Source organism: Argiope bruennichi, chromosome 8 (assembly GCF_947563725.1).
Source record: "Argiope bruennichi chromosome 8, qqArgBrue1.1, whole genome shotgun sequence".
Lineage (NCBI taxonomy): Eukaryota > Metazoa > Arthropoda > Arachnida > Araneae > Araneidae > Argiope > Argiope bruennichi.
Window position 1 is genome coordinate 95753874 of NC_079158.1, and position 19464 is coordinate 95773337.

At 27.1% G+C, this 19464-nt stretch overlaps 1 protein-coding gene across 3 annotated transcripts in view; it reads right to left on the reverse strand.

Moving 5' to 3' along the window:
* LOC129980577 (target of rapamycin complex 2 subunit MAPKAP1-like) overlaps positions 1-19464 on the reverse strand; it is a 145571-nt gene that overhangs the window by 9496 nt on the left and 116611 nt on the right. For all 3 annotated transcript variants that reach the window (XM_056090951.1, XM_056090953.1, XM_056090952.1), the window contains 4 exons: positions 15707-15858; positions 9469-9638; positions 5359-5520; positions 1585-1691 (listed from right to left, as the gene is read on the reverse strand). In XM_056090951.1, the coding sequence (XP_055946926.1) occupies positions 1585-1691; positions 5359-5520; positions 9469-9638; positions 15707-15858 (591 nt within the window). The remainder of the gene's footprint in view (positions 1-1584; positions 1692-5358; positions 5521-9468; positions 9639-15706; positions 15859-19464) is intronic.

Below are 19464 nucleotides of genomic sequence, written 5' to 3' on the forward strand. Positions count from 1 at the left end.
AATCTGATAAAATAAAATACATGTGAACGCATTACTAATGGAAAATAACATTTCACAAAAATATAAGCATCTAAAATACAGACATATCTCAAAGATTTATTTTATCATATTTGTTTTACTTGTTCTATAATGAAGTTCTCTGTAATAACTGGTGAACACATTTAACAGAACTGTTTGGATGTTTTGCTACAATAAGTTAAATTAATATTTAAATGAAATTCTATAATTCAAATAAGTCAAAATGTTAAAACTCCTACAAAAATACTTTTTAAATATGAATCGTTTTCTGATAACTTCTCAAATATTTGGTAAAATGTCAAGAAATTTATTGATACATAATTACAAAAATTTTTTTAATGAAATTAATATTAACTTATCCACACATAATATATGCAAACAGAAAAGTTTTCTAGTTGCCAGTTATATTAAAATTACATATATTATTATTACATACATAATACATTAATATTACATATTAATACATGTGCATTACACATATACATTAATACTACATACATTAATTATAACTAATCAATATGTAATTAGTTGATACTAAATATGCTAATAAATTAAGTTGGAAACCCAAGTTTGCAATCCAAAGTAGGATTACATATATCATAGCAGGGTGATAGGAACATACACTACAGAAATCATTTACATGATTTAATTCAAGAATTTGTTTTCATTTTTATTACATTTTGCTGTTGTAAAAATTTCTTATTAACATGCTAATTTTAGCAATACAATTTCATCAGCTTTAAAAATCTCACTTTTCCTGAATACATTTATGGAATAAGTATAGCAGAGGCAGAAATTATGAGGTATCAATTTCAGAACTTCAAATTGAACTATTGATTAATTTTCAAAAGGCCCTTTTATATAAAATCAGCAAAGTTCTATAATTTTGCATTATTTTTTACTATTTGTTGCACTATTTTTTCTGAAATAGAAGTTTATTTCTAACTAAAGTAGGAGAGAATAAATTTACTATTATATGACAATTATTGGTCTTTGATTATATTTTTTAACTAGTTTTTAATATTATTTCACAATTCTCACAACTTTGTTCTTTTTTATACACTTTGTATAGATATTAATCTATAATATTAAAATTTCCTGTGTGATAAAAAAAACATCAGTCATTATTGATTTTAAATCCTGAATTATAAGATGAATAAGAGTAATATTTCTAAAAAAAACTTATGTAATGTAAAACTTCAGAAATAAAATAATGTTCCCTAGTGAATATTCCAAAGTTTTCATTTATGCATTTAGATATATCAGTATGATATAACATTTGAATAGTATATTAAAGCATTTTATTCATAACAATAAGCTAAATACATCAGAATTAACATGCATTACAATGTGATATATTTTGAATTATAGATTTGAATGCATGTTAAATTTTAAATGAACAGAAAAACATTTATTACAAAACATTTTATCCAAAGTGAAACCCTATCTAAATAATAACAAAAAATAACTGAAATGTTAAACATGAATACTATATGCCATGCTCAAAACTGAAATGTTAAAAGATAGAACAAAACACAATATCAGTTGAGAAAAATAAAGCAATACCATTAGATTTCCTGACAGAAACTCTATGACTTGCCAGTTCAGCAACTTCTCTTAAACTCAGGTTTAAACTAGATACATCAAATTTAATTGGTTCATCTTCAATATATCTAGGGGAAAAAATAAAATGTATAAGTTAAATAAGTATGTAATACAACAAAAAAAATTAAGCTGAAATAAATAATCAAGATAATTTTAAAAAATTAGAAAAGAAAGAATAATTTGTTTTCGATCATCAATTATTCTGAAGCTAAAGAACAGCTATTTTAGAGCAAGATAATTTTCAGCTATGTTCAAATGGTGAGAGAAACATCTTTCTCTCCAGATTTTTAAACTATACCAAAAAATAAACATTCCACCACAATGAAATTCAGGAATTTCAAGTCAATGTAGATGATGGAATTTCAATTGAATCAGGTCTCAAAATATAATCCTTTGTTTAATATATTAAAACTCTGCTATGAAGTCATCTTGGTTTAAAGAATGTATGAAGATTCACTCAAAATTTACCTGTATGCAATACAACACAAATTTATTCAATGAAAAAATCAATAAACACCTGGTTTGATGCAAAAAAAAAAAAAAAAACACTATTTACAGAGATAAAATATTTCAGTAATATGCTAAAAAATTGATGAGATGAATTTATCATAACTTTAAAAATTGTTTTCAAATGTCAGTTGTTTAATTTATGCAAAAACTTTTAATAGTTTAAAGTTTATTATAATATTTCATGATAAGAATTAACAACAATACTCAATATGTATAAGGATTTCAAATACTAATATATATAGCACAATAGTATAAATATACAGGTGGTTATCAAAATAATGGAAACACCTTAGATTTATAAAGAATTCTTTATTAGTATGGTGTAGGACCACCTTTGAAATGTAATACAGCTTGAATTCGCTTAGAAATCGATTCATAGAAGTGTTGAATAGTGTTTAGAGGAATAATGTACCATTCTTTCTGGAGATTTTGTAAATTTCTGGGAGAAATGCCGGTAGAAGATATCAATTCCGTATTGAAACTTCTAAAATAAACTATAAAGGTTCAATTATATTGAGGTCTGGTAACTCTGGGGACCAAGGCAGATATTTAATTCCTCCTAGTATTCATCAAACCATGATTGAACACCTTTCGCTGCATGGATAGAGGCATTATCATTCTGGAAAATCCCATCTCCCACAGGAAACAAAGTTTGCATCATAGGATGGACCTGGTCAACTAAAATTTCTATATACTTCTCTCCCCAGTGATCTTCCTTTAAAGGTTATGATTGGTCCAGCAGAAAACCGCAACATAGCTGCCCATATCTGGATAGATCCACCTCTATGGAAGGAGACAATGACAATCATATGCTTGTGCAGGTGCCCTCCAAACGTGCACTCGTCCTGTTGTAGGAAAAAGTGGGAAACACAATTGGTCAGACCCTATTACTTTCTTTCACTCATAAATCGACCAGGTACTGGAGTGAGTGTGATACCCTGTAGACGACAGACTTCTGCCATAAATGTTCTGTTTATGAAGCTGTAATCTCTGACACTGGTGAATCCAGATGGGTATTGAACTCTGTGGTCACTTTTGCTGCAGTTGTATGCTTTTCAGACAGTACAATTCGCTTCAATACCTGTTGGTCTCTTTCAAAGAGCCTTCCTTTTCCTCCCACTATTTTGCGTTGCCCAGCTTATCTTGCTGCGCTGTGTGTATGCTGTCATGGCTTTAGATACCATACATCTAGAAATGCCTAAAATTTGACATGTTTCAGTCACACATACTCCATCTAGATAGGCTCCTACAATTTGGCCTCTTGAAAATTTGAGAGGTCTGACATTTTACGCATTTGAAAAAAATCCAAGAATTTCAGAACTTTAATAAAGCTAATATATACTACCAGAATATATATATTGCTATATATATATATATATATATAAACTGGCTGCTATTATTATGTTTTAATGCTTCTGAAATGCATTAAAAAATGGCACTTTTATTCACAGGTGTTTCCATTATTTTGATAACCACCTGTATGTATGGTAACTATATATATATATATATATATATATAGTTATAATACATATTTAAAATATAAATTTATGTAACTTATATATATTTAGATATCTTAAAATTTAATAAAACTTAAAGTTTATATATATACATAAATACAGTACGAGTTTGAAATTGTATGAGCTTGTATAATCTGCTTAACAAAAGAATATGGATCATAAAACACTATGATAATCCTGTCCTATCTTTTACATTCACAAGTCAAGGCAGATAAAATGGGAAAAATTCTAATTAAAAAAGTTTTTGACAGTTATACACATAAAAAAAAGCATACATTTTTAATGAACAGTAAAAATCCTATAAAATGATACTGTTTTCATTAGAACACCTAGATTTAAAACACAGTTAAAAGTACCCGTATCTTCTCAAAATGCAAAACGTAATTGTTGCCAGAACTGTTAATGCTGAATAACTGTAAGATGTCAAAAGTCCTCAAAAGTTGTACATTCTATCAGCTTTTGAATGAACTTAAAATAAACCATATCAGGAGAAATTAAACCAGGAGACAATGGTCTCTTGTTTTCTTTTTTTGTCGACTGTGATTTCATGATGAATTGCAGATGAAAGGCTAAAATTTTCCTGAAATTAGAAAACTGATATGTATAATTGTAGTTCATTTGAAAGCTGGTGGAATAGACAAGTTTAGAAGGTATTTGCAACAAGTTTAGAATAACATATTTTGTATCCAGAATGATATTTGAGATATTAAAGTTTTTGGCAAAAATTCAATTTTGCATTTCATTAAGGTTTTAGCACTCATATTCAGTTTTAAATCTGGGTACCCTGATAAAATATATTTGCTACTGTTCCAAATATGTGCTTATTTCATGTGATTTTTTTAGAAGCTTTCTAAATCAGGATCCCCCCCCCCCCAATTAATGCATAATTATTTCATCTGCCACAATTGAAGACAGAGACAGGAGAAGGATGCCATAGTATTTTATGATCCACACAGGTTCTTCTATTAGCTATTTTGTTTTAAAAATTAAGTCAAACTCATGCTATTAAATTTACATCTTTTTTGTTTTGTTTAATGCCTGTAATAAAATTCTAGATCAAGATTCAAGATTCAAGATTTTACTATTCAAGTGATGACAATTTTGGCAAATCAAATTTTCATGACAATCTAACAAATGAAATACATTATGTGTGGACATCAGTTAAAAGTTATCTGTTTAAAAAGAATTAAAACTCTCTTTTATCAACTTGCAATTACTAAATTTAGGTATTTGAAAATTTGTAGTTTAATGACTACTGTGGAAATGGTCTAAGCAATAGTTTAGGTGAAAGTCTGTAGGCTGAAACTTATCTTCATAGAACAGTTTTTAATTTACTTTCCTTATTTTTTAACAATAAGATAGAAGTTTACTCTCCAAATAAAAAATTATAGTTTTATAGTACTACAGTGTGTTTAGTATATAATTTGTCTAATCTTACAGCTACAGACATTTAACTGTTTTCAATAAACAGTAGAAGTGCAAATGTTAAAAAATTTCAAAATGGACAAAATGTCAGAAAGCCAATGAAAAATAGAATTAATTATGAACAATGCTCGAAAGGGACATTTATCAAGAATAATTTAAAACAGTAATAATGGCAAACAAGTAAGAAAAAAGCATAACCAGTAACAGATATTTTCATTTAAAAACTGACACAAATTTTAATTCTTAACTGAATTAAATAAAACCTTTTGAAGAAATTCCTTACAAAGTGACTAATAAAGATGACTCCTTTAATTCTCTTTCAATTAGAGCTAGGTAAGGAAACCCAAATTTTCCAACAAATTCATTTGTATCAAGACTTGGAAAATCTTCATCTACTTCACCAGTCTCTTCAGCAATTTTCAAACAGTAATTGTTCACAGAAGGCCTGTAATAAATATTTATTTACATTTAGTGACTTCAAATTTTCAAACTAGTTTAGACATACATCTAAATCTTTTAGTTTAATTAAAAAATACAACACTTATTTTAAAGAATTTTACAGAATAATCTAGTCAACAAATTCTCATTACCAAAATGAAAAACATGACAGAGAGTAATGAAGAAATTTTAGAATCAAAGTTCAATATCTATTTATGGGGGTTATTCACTTTTGAAAAATATGTGAAAGCTTCTGTTGTTGAAATATATGTCATCAACACATAAAATGGCTCAATTGAAACAAAAACAAACAAACATACATAAAAAAAAATTACAAGGTTAGAGATAACAAGAACTACAACAAGATTAAAGATAAGAAAATGAAATAAACAAGCATTCCTTTTATCTAGAATAAACTTTATCAGTGCCAATCATGACCTAGATTATTATATGAAGTAATAATTATTGAAAGTATTCATAATGAAATGACTTCTTATATATTTGAAGATATAAGCAAAGGAAAATATTAAGAAAATATACATATAAATACTAAAAATCCTTACTTTTTGAAATGCATTTAAACTGATAAGTATTTAGTTGATAATTTTTAACAAGATTATATCACACAATGAAAGGGGATTAATTAAGATGGCAAATAAAAAAAAAATGGATGGATTTGGATTCAAGGAAATATTTGTTGAGCAACTATTTTTATGGCTAGTAAATAATTCCATCTTTGTTTTATCAAAAATAATAATACTGAAAGAAAACGTTTAAATCTTGGATTATTAAAGAGTATGGAGTTGCTGATAACTCGAAAATCTCAAGAATATAGTAAAATCATGAACAATGAATAAATAATTTTCAACAAAGGGTACTTTTTTCAGAAAATTATTTTTTCATTGTTCAAGAATATTATAACTGTAAGAAGAAAAAGCCACATCATGATAAAAATTTGAAATTCTTTACTTCATTTTTGTTTTTTAATTCTTTAGGTAAATTTTTTGAAAGAATATTTGCATTTGGAATAGATTGAATTTGGTTATGCACAGACTATTACATAAAAAGTTAATGTCTAATAAAGTTCTATTAAATTTATTATTATAAAGTTAAATAAAAGTTTTATTGAAGAATTAAATTCATTATGTGTAACTTAGGCAAAACAGTTATATGATAAATCTTAGCCATTCAATGTATCTAGGTGTGAGTAAAATTCAATTGCAATTTCAAATAAAATCTCATAATCACATGAAAATATTACATATAACATAAATGAATAATAAATTAGATGTTAAAGATTTTTTTGTACCCTAAAAAAATTGAAAAATCACTGATTTCTTATAAGTACACAACTATGAATATAAAAAAAGTCATGATAAGCATTTGAAACATTTCATTTTAAGATTCATCCCATGTGAAATATAATTCTGAATTTTAAATTATGATGCACTTTATACTAATATGCAAAAAGAAAAATTGTAACATCAATAAATTGTAAAGAGCATTTTAGAAATTCTCTTCTATAAAATATAGAGATATAATAAGGCTTTTGTTATTATTGAAGTCAAAAGTTATTCTAATAGTTATTAGGAATTGTATTACTTAACTAATTAAATTGCACAAATGAATAAATATAATGCATTAATCAATTAAATTGCACAAATGAATAAAAAAATTTACAAGCCACAGATGCTTTTATATTTAAAATAAGAAAAATTATAATTTTTCACATGATAATCCAATTCAGAAATAAAAATGATCAATTGTTTAAGATTCCATTCAGAGCAAAAAAAATCCAACACCCAAAAAACATAAGAAACACTATTATAGCTTAAATACAAGACAGGATAAATTTTAAAGCTTCCTTTATTAATCCAAACTTCTCAGACTAAACTTTTTATTGACCTGATTTTTATGTAAACACTCTCTTCAAAAATAAAAATACTTTAAAAAATCTGAAATAACAAAATGTTTAATTCAGTATCTAGTCATCATCAAATGTTCAATTCAGTGCTATTCTACATATCAAAACTATTACTTTAAAAATATTTTTTTCAAATGGTAAAAAAATAATTTTTACACACTCTAAATAATATAATATAAAATCTGTTAGAGATGTTGGTTTGTGAGATACCCCACTGCAAAAAAAGGCCATACTGAAATGCAAGAAAATTTGAAAACATGGATAAATAATCCTAAGAATGATATTTAGAAATTTAAAAGTAACTTGACTGTAATTTGAATAAGTTCAGTTATACAGTTGGCCTTAGTAAATCAAATAAAAGCATTAAATTGGCTTAAATTAAATTAAAAATATTATTTAAAAATCTTGATCTCTGTTCACAAAATTTTTGGGAGAGGTGGGAAATCTAGAAATTGCCTATTTTACCTACTTGCTAATCTGTTCCTACTTATAAATATAAATGTATAAGGGTACTTTTATTATTAGTAGACATTGAAATTCATTTTAAAGACATGAAGAAAACTTTAATGAGAATTGTATCTAAATGAAAAAGTTAATTGTTAATACTGATTTGTAAATAAAAAGTTAAGAAATTTAAATATTATTAAAAGTATCTTACAAAGTGATATCCAATAAAATTTTTCTGCTAAATATTTTTTTAAATAGGAAAAAAGATTTTTAAAAAAACATACTTTAACTACTTCAAAAAATTTTACATATCCAGATATTACTTTCAAACACAAAACTGACAACATAGTTGGTGAATTTGGTGTCACGAAAAAGCATAATGTAATCAGATTCAGTAAACTTTGATTCATGGTTTATCAAAATAGATTCGTCTGATATCATGCGATTCTGATTTTACATCTGTCAATTTCTGAGAACATAGCTGGAAAATTAATTTATGGAAAATGAAACCAAAAATAATTAAAAAAATAATAATGATTTAAAGTAAGTTAAAAATGATAAATTTATATAGCGATTAAAAATGGTACAAGTAACATATTATGTTAGAATAAAATTTACTGTACATCTCAATTTTTTTCTAACCTAATCTATTCTTCTCTACTTGTCAGATTAAAATTCTTTTTAAAGCTATATGAGAAATTCTGGGGACATACTTCATTATTCTAAATCGAAATCAGAGAAAAGAGCGATTTTTTAATTTGTACAACATTCTGTAACACACATATTATATATAGATTTGTGTTGCAAAAAATTTAAGTGCAACACGGCAGTCATTATTCAGATTTAGTAAAAAAGGCACAAACTCACTATTCCCTTAATTTTGAATTCAGAATCTGCTTGAAGCTTTTTGTAATTTTTCAACTTTTTGAAAGGATAATATTATTATTTGATATATACATTTGATGAAATATAGGAAGAATAGTATATTGAAACAATTATTGGTATAAAACTATTTTCAATTTACTGTTGATTCTCACAATAATTCATTGAAAAATCTTAAGTTAAATATTAAATGGGAATTTGGAAAGGTTTAAAATGTCTTTGGTTGTAATATCCAAAAAGAAATTATATTAATTTAAATGATATTACAGAGATGTAAAGGAACACAGATAGTAGAATAAAACAAAGGCAAGCCTTCTTTGTGTAGTCTTTTCTAAAGTTACAATTCTTTGTTATAATTTTAATTATGGGCCTAATATTGGAAAAACATTGCAACTTGAAAAAAATTCTAATTTAAATTGAAATTTAATACCACAACTTTAAAAGAAAATTTGTTTAGCAATAATTCTGAATAATGTGACAAAAAAAAAAAAAAAAGCATTCCCAGTGACATATTTGACTGCAGTGGAAAGAATTGTATCATTATATATTAAGCATCATAAAGTGGAGATAATATGTATTTAATACGTAAATGAAATATTTAGTATTTGAAAAAATGCAAATAGAATATTCAGTATTTGAAATAAATGGAATATCAACTTTGAATAATTTGAATTACAGCAAAAGAAAAATTAAGACAATTACTTCAACTTTGGCTCTTTTCCTTCATTGGTGTACATCCAACAAATTAGGCCAATCAAGTCAAGAACTCTTGCACTTGATAAACAAATAACTTCCATCCCATAGTTGCGCTCTGCTTGTGGCAGCATTGTTAAATAAATAAGAATTTTCTTTGAAGGAGCAGATCGATTAACCTTAAGGAAGAAATTAAATTATGTTTAAAGAATATAGGCTGAACAACATAACATTTGACAAGCAATACATAGCACAACCATAGCATGAAATATTATTAACTAAAAGAAATGATACCTTTAAAATACAAATAAATTAAATACGGGATTTCCAATTTTAAAGAAACTATATTTAGTTCCGATTCAAAATAAAGATAGTTGCTTCATTCCCAAACCAAAAATGCCATAAAATAGCTGATTTTAATTGTGTATGAAATACTGCCATAAGTTTCCAAAAAATTTCGCATATTAAAAAAAAATTGTATATGTAAGAATATATTTTGTAACCTTTATGTAAACATAAAAAAAAAAAAAAAAAGCTGTGATGTAGCAGAAATTCAAATTCACAATTATCTTAAAAAGTTACATAAGAGTGCACAGCCATACCTGCAAGACAAATAAAATTGTGACCTTTAAAAAAATCACAATATCACAATAAAAAAAAAATTTAAAAAAAAAAAGATAAGAATGTATAAAAACCCAAAAGACTTATTTGCAGTTAGAAAAGGAGTTACTGTAACAATATAGATTCAAAAGGAAACAAACCAGATACAGTTCTATTTAATATAAGAACATTATGAATACAAAATTAAAATTTGATTCAAGAAAAATACTTATTCATTTCTATAAAATTAAACATTTCTAATGAGAATTTTTTTTATTAATGCATAAAAAATTAATTAATACAAATGTAGCAAAGTATGAAATAACAAAATAATATTTCTAAAAAGAAAACTCAACTAGGATTCATTTTTTTTTTTTTTTTTGTATAAAAGCACAGTTTAAAAATATTTGCTGTTATTAATTATATGCAATGCTCCCTCAGAAGCAACAATATATGAGATAATTCAACTTTGCCAAAGGCAACTGGAGTTAAGAGAGCTTAAGCATTCACATTTGAAAGTTATATTGTTTGTATGCCAGTTTTTATAATTTTATGCTTTAACGAACAAATTTAAACAATGATAAAATCATTAAAAATATGTTAAATCTTTTTTTTAATTAGAAAAAAAGACGGCATTAGAATAAATTAATAACTTTGAAAAAAGACAAAGGCATAAAAAGTTTCTGTAATGAGTAAAAATATAAAATAAAAACATAATTATAAAATAATTATTTAATATACCTCAGTTTTTCAATTCTTCTTGTTTCTTCTTAGTAAGATAACTTTATAACCCTCTATTTTTAATAAATAAATTTAATAACTATAACTTAGATACATATATACTTATAATAAAGATGAATGTGGTTTGTGTCTGCATGCTCATGTTGGCACTCTACAGACTAAGTCGTTTGACCAAGAGCTATTAAATGTGCTACATAGTACTTTAGAAAATAGATATGAGCATCTCAGTATGATTCTTTTAAAAGAGAAATTTAATTAAAAATAAGCAAAACTTTGGCATTTTTCCTGAATAATTTTCCAAAATATTCCAAATAAGCATGATTTTAAAATCATCTTTAAAATTCAAAACATTATCTTTTCAATGATACTAATTCTTTTGCTTTATATATATATATATATATATATATATATATATATATATATATATATATAAATTAGTCGCGCGCAACACATCGAGTCTATATGAGATTTCTAGTCATGTTCTATGAGGCACTGCAGGATTAAGATTCTGAATGGTCACTGCAACTTAACTTTTTACTTCATGAGTGTCACTAATTGGAGATTAGTAAACAATGTCTTTCGTTATCCCCATAAGAAGTCCAAAGATGTTAGGTCTGGAGATTTAGATGTCCATGGTTTTTTACTATTATTTCGCCCAAGGAATTTTTCATTTAGAACCATTTCCACTTCTAAACTAACACATCGCCCAGTGTGGAATTACAAATTGCTGGGAAATTTGATCGGGTTGCAAATCCGCTACTTGGGGAAATCAGAAAATTTCAAGTATATCAAGGTAACTGTCCGAGCGGGACAGTTACTTCGGAAAAGAGAGTGTGAGAAAAAAAAAGGCTCAACAGCGGCAATATGTGATGTGGTTTATTGCAATGATCGTGCAATAAACAACATCACATGTTTACTTTAGGCTTGTCTGTTGCTTCTTCCAGTAAGATATGAGGATTTTCTAATTCCTATCTCCGAGTATAGTGTCGGTTAAAACTACCTGTTACGTGAAAAGCTGCCTCATCTGAAAACATTATATGTTGTGAAAATTTCCACCATCGTCAATTTCTTGTAACATTTCATCTGCAAATGTTCGACGTCGGGGCTTATCATCAAACTTTAACTCATGTAACAACTAAAGTTTATACGCATAAAGCCATATACTGCATTATGTACAGCTATATACTAGATTATGTACAGTTGATCTCGGTAATTGTATTTGCTGGGTTGCACGGCAAATCAATTTACGGGGACTGAGGAAAGCATTCTTCAATTCGTGTAACGTCATCGTCGTTAGCAGCTTCTAATGCAGCCAAATTTTGGTTCTGACAATACGCTAACTGTCATCATAAATCTTTCATGCCACTTATAAAGTGTGGACCTTGAAGGTGGATTTCGATTGTATAGTCCAAAATTTACGCTGTATCTGTGTTGCAGATTTAAATTTCTTAAAGCATTTTATAACTTGCGCTTATTCTTGCAGTGAAGCCATTTTGAAATGAGAATGCTGTAAAACGTTGATAATGATGTTGTCTAGTTTGCATTTCAGTAAAAAGAAACTTTAATATTTTCTTTTTGGAACATTAAAAAAAAAAAAATCGTAAGTGAAAATCTTTGTTTATTTCTAGTACACTTTTGAAAGTGTAGCCACAATTTTCAGCGACCTTGTATATTAAAAATGTTTTCCAACAAGAATTCAAAGGTATGCATGCATTCTGAACGAATATTAAATGCATCATAAAAAACAACAACATAGAAATTCTGGAAGAATATCAAACTTATTGATTAAAGTTACTATCAAAGCCTGCAGATTGCTTTTTATTTTACAATCCGAATTATTATAGATACTGATTTGAAAAAATAATGAGGCATGTATAATAGTGAAATTAAACTTTTTTCTGTAATACAAATTATAATTGGGAAAGTAGATTTCTGGAAAGCAAGTCATATGTTTACTTAATTCTGAGAATAATCTAAAAAAGATTTATATTTAAAACTTATTATTTACATGAAGAGAAATGCCATATTTTACAATACTTTAGGTTAGAACATAAGTTACATTGTTACAAGTTTAGAAGTGGTAGAGTGTATCCATTCTTAAAGAATTTTAGGAGAGAATATACAGAAATATATAGTAAAATGAATACTGAAAGGCTACTGAAATTTTATGAATTACATGCAATCTGTCAAAAAAAAAAAAAAGTGTTGGGACACACTACAAGTTCACAGATTTTTATCATAATTTTTTATTGAAATATACAAATGAAATCAAATATAATTTTGATATATACAAATCATAATTCAAATAAAACTCTCAAATTAATGTAATTATAGTTACAATTAAAAATTAAAGAAATAAAACAAGAAAATGTGCTCAAAAAATATTGGGCCACTTCCCAATAAATTAAGAAAAACAATGAAGACTTAAAAGTTAATTTCTTGTTGAGCCATCTTTGCTTTCTTTGACCCTCTCATGTTCTATTTGGCATGGATTGGACCAATTTCTTGCAAAATTATCAAATTTTTTTAATCGAGTGTGGCTCACTCTTCGATCAAATGTTTTCTTAAAACCTGCTTGTTAGAAATTTGATTCTCATATAGTTTTTGCTGCAAATAATCCCACACATGTTTAATGGGATTAAGGTCTGGACTTTGTGGGGAGTCTTAATAATACTAGGACAGTAGTAGAGGACCCATAACTTGCAAATATTAGTAGTATGTTTCGGAGCATTATCGTTGCGCAAATTAAAATTCTTGAGACTTCCAGCTTGCTCGCACTTTCCTTTAAATCTCGCTTGAGAATGTCAAGTTAGACATATTTATTCATTGTATCATCAATAAATTTAAATTTCCAACACCAATGATTGCCACAGAACCCCACACTATTTGATTGCCACCTTCATATTTAACAGTAGGCCGTAAATTTTTGTCATGCAATGATAAATTTGATTTCCGCAAAACTTTTTTGCTTGCCATCCGCTCTGAAAATGTTGTATTAGTTTTCATCAACCCCATGCCAACCTAGCTTATCAATTTGGTGTGCTGATGTAGGGCTTTCTTTCAGGCACCATGTCATGATATCCATGTTTTCTTAAAACATTTCTTACAATTTTAAGATTTAAAGATTTTCCGAACTTACGTTTATATTGCAGAGTCAATTTTACTTCACTAATTTTTGGATTAAAGTAATTTTTTAAAGTAAAGTAATTATTAATAATTAAATTAATTAAAGATTAAAGTAATTTTAATTAATTTTAATAAAAAGTAATTAATAATTAAAGTAATTTTCACATTCATTAAATGCCCTTTGGACACCCTGATGTTTGCTTGTTTTCAACACTATTTGTTTTCTTGAACCTGTGAATAATGTTTAAAAAGTAAACTTGCTAAATTTTAAGATAGATCCTGAACAGTGAATTGATTTTCCATTTTTCCAATGACTTATTAGAAGTTTTCTCACATAATTCTATATTTCTCACCATTTTTCTATAAATAATCTTACCTGTTGACATTTTTATGTTTAAAATTATAGTCTAAAAAAAGTGGTAGTAAATTCAATTCTATTAATGTGCTACATATTTGTTGAATTTCTCATTTCAAAAGTGTCCCAATACTTTTTTGACACCTTTTGTCTTTGAACTATATTTGAAAAGCTAGATCAAATTTTAATTCTAAAATAACAATAAAATTTTCCTTACTAACTGTACACCAAATGTTAAAATATTTTTTGATTCATCTTGTTTTTATTTTAATGTGATAAATAATTTTATAAATAGCTGTATAGTTATTCATGCCAAGTGTCCCAATACTTTTTTGAGTGACTGTATCTATCAAAATTTGAAACTTAAAAATATTTTGCTGAAGAAGGCTATTAAGATCAAATTACATAAAAAATTTAATTAAAAATTTTACGGATCATTTATCTTGGCGAATTAGCTAGTCACTAAAGATATATAGTAATAATAATAATTTGATAACTATACTTATTTTAACTTGATATGATTAATTTAGAAAATTTTGTTTTCCAGTTCATGACGAAATTTTAGTGAATATTAATACATTATTTAATTATCTACATGGATAAAATAAAATAAACATAATTGTATTTTTATAGAAAACTGAGCGAATTATTTATAAACTTTTTGATATAAGATTTTTGTAACTGGTAACAGGTGGAATTTGCGAGATCTAAAACTTGAAATAAATTGATTAACTTAATCCTTTTGTAACCATACTGCAAAGTGCTAACTTCATTTGACAAGGTATCTAGGATGAAATGAATGATCGTCATCCTGTAGTTGCACGGAAACTAGAGGTGAAATGTCAATAGTAATCACTAGTCAAAACCCAATAATTTCCTGCAGGAAGTACGTTCCTTCATCAGAGTAGAGGTAACTTTATAACACTTATAAATCTCCAAAAAAAAAAAAAAAAAAAGTGGGATTTATTCAGCACTTCCAATACTCGTAGTTGTGATGTTTCTATATGTGGGAAAGGTTTAACTTTTTTGACTATATCACAGTATCTCGTCTTGTCTATGTATACTAAATAACTTGAGAGACCGCCATCGTGATAGCATGAAGGAGGGAACTGAAATTAAATCCTAATAACCATTAACGGCTCCAGAGCAACCTCTCTCGTAAGAAAAGTTCGGTCAAGGATGTGGAAGTCGAACCCAAAGTCTTAATTCGGATTATAAAATCTAACCATCTTTATGATTTGCTTTTATGAAATTACGTATTCTAAATTTAAAGACATTAACAAGAATAAATCAATATTTAAGGGTTGTATATACTTTAAAAATTAAAGTAAAAAATTCTGGAAATATGAGTATTTATAATTATTAACATACGGAAATACATAATAAAACAGAGCGAAACTACATTTAAAAACAAAGGCACTTTACCCGTCCGTCAAACCTGGCATATTCTCCAAACGGATTATTTGGTGCAGCTGGAAACAATTCTAGGGCTTCACTTAATGCTGACTTAACTGGTTGCTTATTCTCTTTGGATTTAGTTAAGTCCTTCTTAGGAAATAGTTGAGATAAATCTTGCTCTGAGGGGGACAAAAGAAAACAATTACATTATCAATATCGCATATGAAAAATGCATTCAAATATGAAAAATGAATATTTACAGAGAAAGCTAAAATACTTTTAAAAGTGAGTTTCATTTTTTTACACACACACACACACAAAAAAAAAAAAAAAAAATAAAAAAAAAATTCAAACATAGTCTTATATTTACATATTATGCATTTATAATTACACCTCGAATATTTTATAATCATCACACTTTTATAAATAAGAAATAACATTAAAACCAGGAACTAATTACCATTTCATGAATTTTGATTCACTATTGCAAATCGTACAAGAATATGTTTTATTTTCTATTCAAACAGTGGCATAAGGATGGGTAGACAAGAGTATATAAAAGTTCCAGACATCAATTTTATAACATGTAATAGAGAAGTCAAAATGTTATCGCGTTTATGCCACTTTTTAAAGCTAAATAAGCAGGAGTCGATTAAGCTTTTATCCATAAATTTCGTATAATGGCCAAAAGAGTTGAGCTGTTTTTCTTAATAAAGTCATTGAGTTTTCAGAAAAGGGCAATGTAAAATGTTATAATGGGAAAGGGATCTGTAAAAACACAAATTATTCAAAAGGGAAAAAAATACGGTTCGATTATTATGCATTTCACTAGTGAAGTGAACAAATTCTATGCATTTAAAAGGGGGGGGGGGGAATGGCAGTGCAAATGAAAAGTTCGGCATTGCTGAATAGGAGAAAACATTCTTCCAGAAAATCCTAAAAAAATAATTGGTAAAACGCTAAAGAAAAACGGAAACCAATAACAGTTGCGAAACCTCTTTTCAGTAACTCATCTTTTGATCTTTCGTATGAGGATGGATTCTTGAACCGATTTTGTTTAGCACTATATATATTTAAGCGCTGGACTGGAGAGCGTCGTAGGCAAATCGAAATAAGAAGATTTTATTAGCTTATTAGCTAAATGAATAAATATTTGTAAATTTAAATTTTATGAATTATAAAATATTAGGATCAAGACATTGCCAATTATAACTATTGAGGTTCCTATCTGTTTTATTATATTTACTTAGTTATTATAGTTTGTTTATTAATACTGTGTGTCTGCTTAAACAACCAAACGTGGATACCGCGCAGTCATGATAAATAAAACATATATTTTCATAAAATAATTAAAATAAAAAAAATTATATATATATGTAATGATATTTTTAACTCTTAATTTAATTCAAATTAATTTCCAAAACTTTATCTTAATTTAGCCCATCGTAACTTCATTCTAAAATATTCTCTTATTTCGTGATCCAATTCCACTTTCAGTTTAATTAATCCCTTTGTAAAAATAATACGCCAGCAGTACTACGAATCAAATGAAGGTGATACTTTTGCCCTTGAAAAGGTGTCAAAGGTCAACACATGTATTCCTTTGCTGCCTGGCCAGAAATCTTATGTTATATAAGACTAGTGATCATCTGTTCGTCTCTTTTTTGCCCCTTTCTTACTTTTGTGTTTGTGCTGCGCTGCGTCTTGTAAATAATCATGTCAAACCTGTACTCTTCAACTCAACTAAAATATATTACATATTATTTAGCCGACAGGATTCCAAATTCTATTACGTATATGTAATACATTTCGAATCCTGTCGGCTAAATAATATGCAAAATTATTTTGGTTGTAGCAGAAGGCAGGTTTAACAGTGAAGAGACTTGGTATTTTTAATTTAATTTTAATATCCATTTCGTGAAAGCAATTTATTTACAAGCAGTACGCAGCGTGACACAAAGCAGAAGACAAAAAGGTACGAACAAATGATCACTAATCTTATATAACATAGGATTTCTATGTTATAAGGTCCAGGTGCCACATACACGTGATGATCTTTGACACCTTTTCAAGGGCAAAAGTATGAGTTTCATTTGATGCGTAGTACATTCCGTTTTAACTCTTAATATAATCCAAATTAATTTCCAAAACTTTATCTTAATTTAGCCCATCGTAACTTCATTCTAAAATATTCTCTTATTTCGTGATCCAATTCCACTTTCGGTTTAATTAATCCCTTTGTAAAAATAATACACCAGCAGTACTACGAATCAAATGAAAGTGATACTTTTGCCCTTGAAAAGGTGTCAAAGATCATCACGTGTATTGAATTGGCGCCTGGCCAGAAATCCTATGTTATATAAGATTAGTGATCATTTGTTCGTACCTTTTTGTCTTCTGCTTTGTGTCGCGCTGCGTACTTCTTGTAAATAAATTGCTTTCACGAAATGGATATTAAAATTAAATTAAAAATACCAAGTCTCTTCACTGTTTTTACATTTTATTTAGCCGACAGGATTCGAAATGTATTACATATATCAGTAACACCATCGATTAAGATATATAAATGCATTCTGGATGAATTTCTTGAAAAAACGCTCTAAAATAGATATATTTTTGAATTTTTGTTAAGAAAAATGAATAAATATAGATGAAACCAAAATATGCCAATTAAAAGTTTTAAAAAAATCGAAGAAAAAAAAGGGGAGGGGGGCAAGCTTGGTTTAAAAAAACGCACAAAGCAAATATATTTTTGTTTAGAGATTTATCAAATGATTTGTTTAAAAATTTTTCAAACACCTTAAGAAATATATTACCTAGATTTTGAATTAAAAAATAAGCTGCATTTCTATCCACTATTTAAATACTGGGATTCGACTGAAAAATAACATGAAATTATAAATTTTTTTTCGCTTTGAGAAGTATTAAAATAACTATGGAATGTTTCTGAATGAATAAATGACTTATTCTCTAGTTCAGGAACTGCAGAACATATTGAAAAATTATTATACCAAATTTGAACAAAAAATTTGCATTAGATTTTAATTTATGAAGTTTTTCGAAATAAAATTCTACCAAATTTGTGAAAATATTTTTAAAGATGTAAAATATAGTTTAAACGTACATAAATACAATTATAAAAGTCGGTGTAATTTTCCAAAATAAATAAATAAAAAAAATAAAATAAAATAAAAAAAATCTTAGCGACAAATATCAAACGGTTTTAAAAAGAAAACTGCTCAAACATTAAGAATATTAAATTAAAAAATATTTTCATATTTTCGCAAAAGGTCTTTTTTACTTTAAAAATGTGAAGCTAAAGTGCTCCGTTTATCAAGAGAACGTGCAATGTGCAATAGCTTGAGTCGCACAATGCCTAAATCAATCACTGATTCCGACCATTTCAAGAAAAAAGTGTGCGGATAATAAATACGTCGATGTTGAGTTTGCTGACTTATTCTCAAAATTTTAGGAAAATCTGTCAAAAATAAGAAAGTCATGATTTAAAATTTGGCCTCCATTTTTTTTGAGGTTCTACTATAGGATGAGTGGAAAAGGAAGTTAGATTATCCAAAATATATATTATCCTATTTCACCATTTATTATATCCAACACCATTTACTATTTCAATGCGAATGGGAATCATTAGGAGCGAAAAAATCATATAATAACTAAGCGTCGTATCGTTGGTGCTATACCATCGTATGCCAAATTGCAATAATTCTAATTCATAACACAAAATAACAACATGCTCATTAATGTTGGAAAAATATAGCATCAAAATT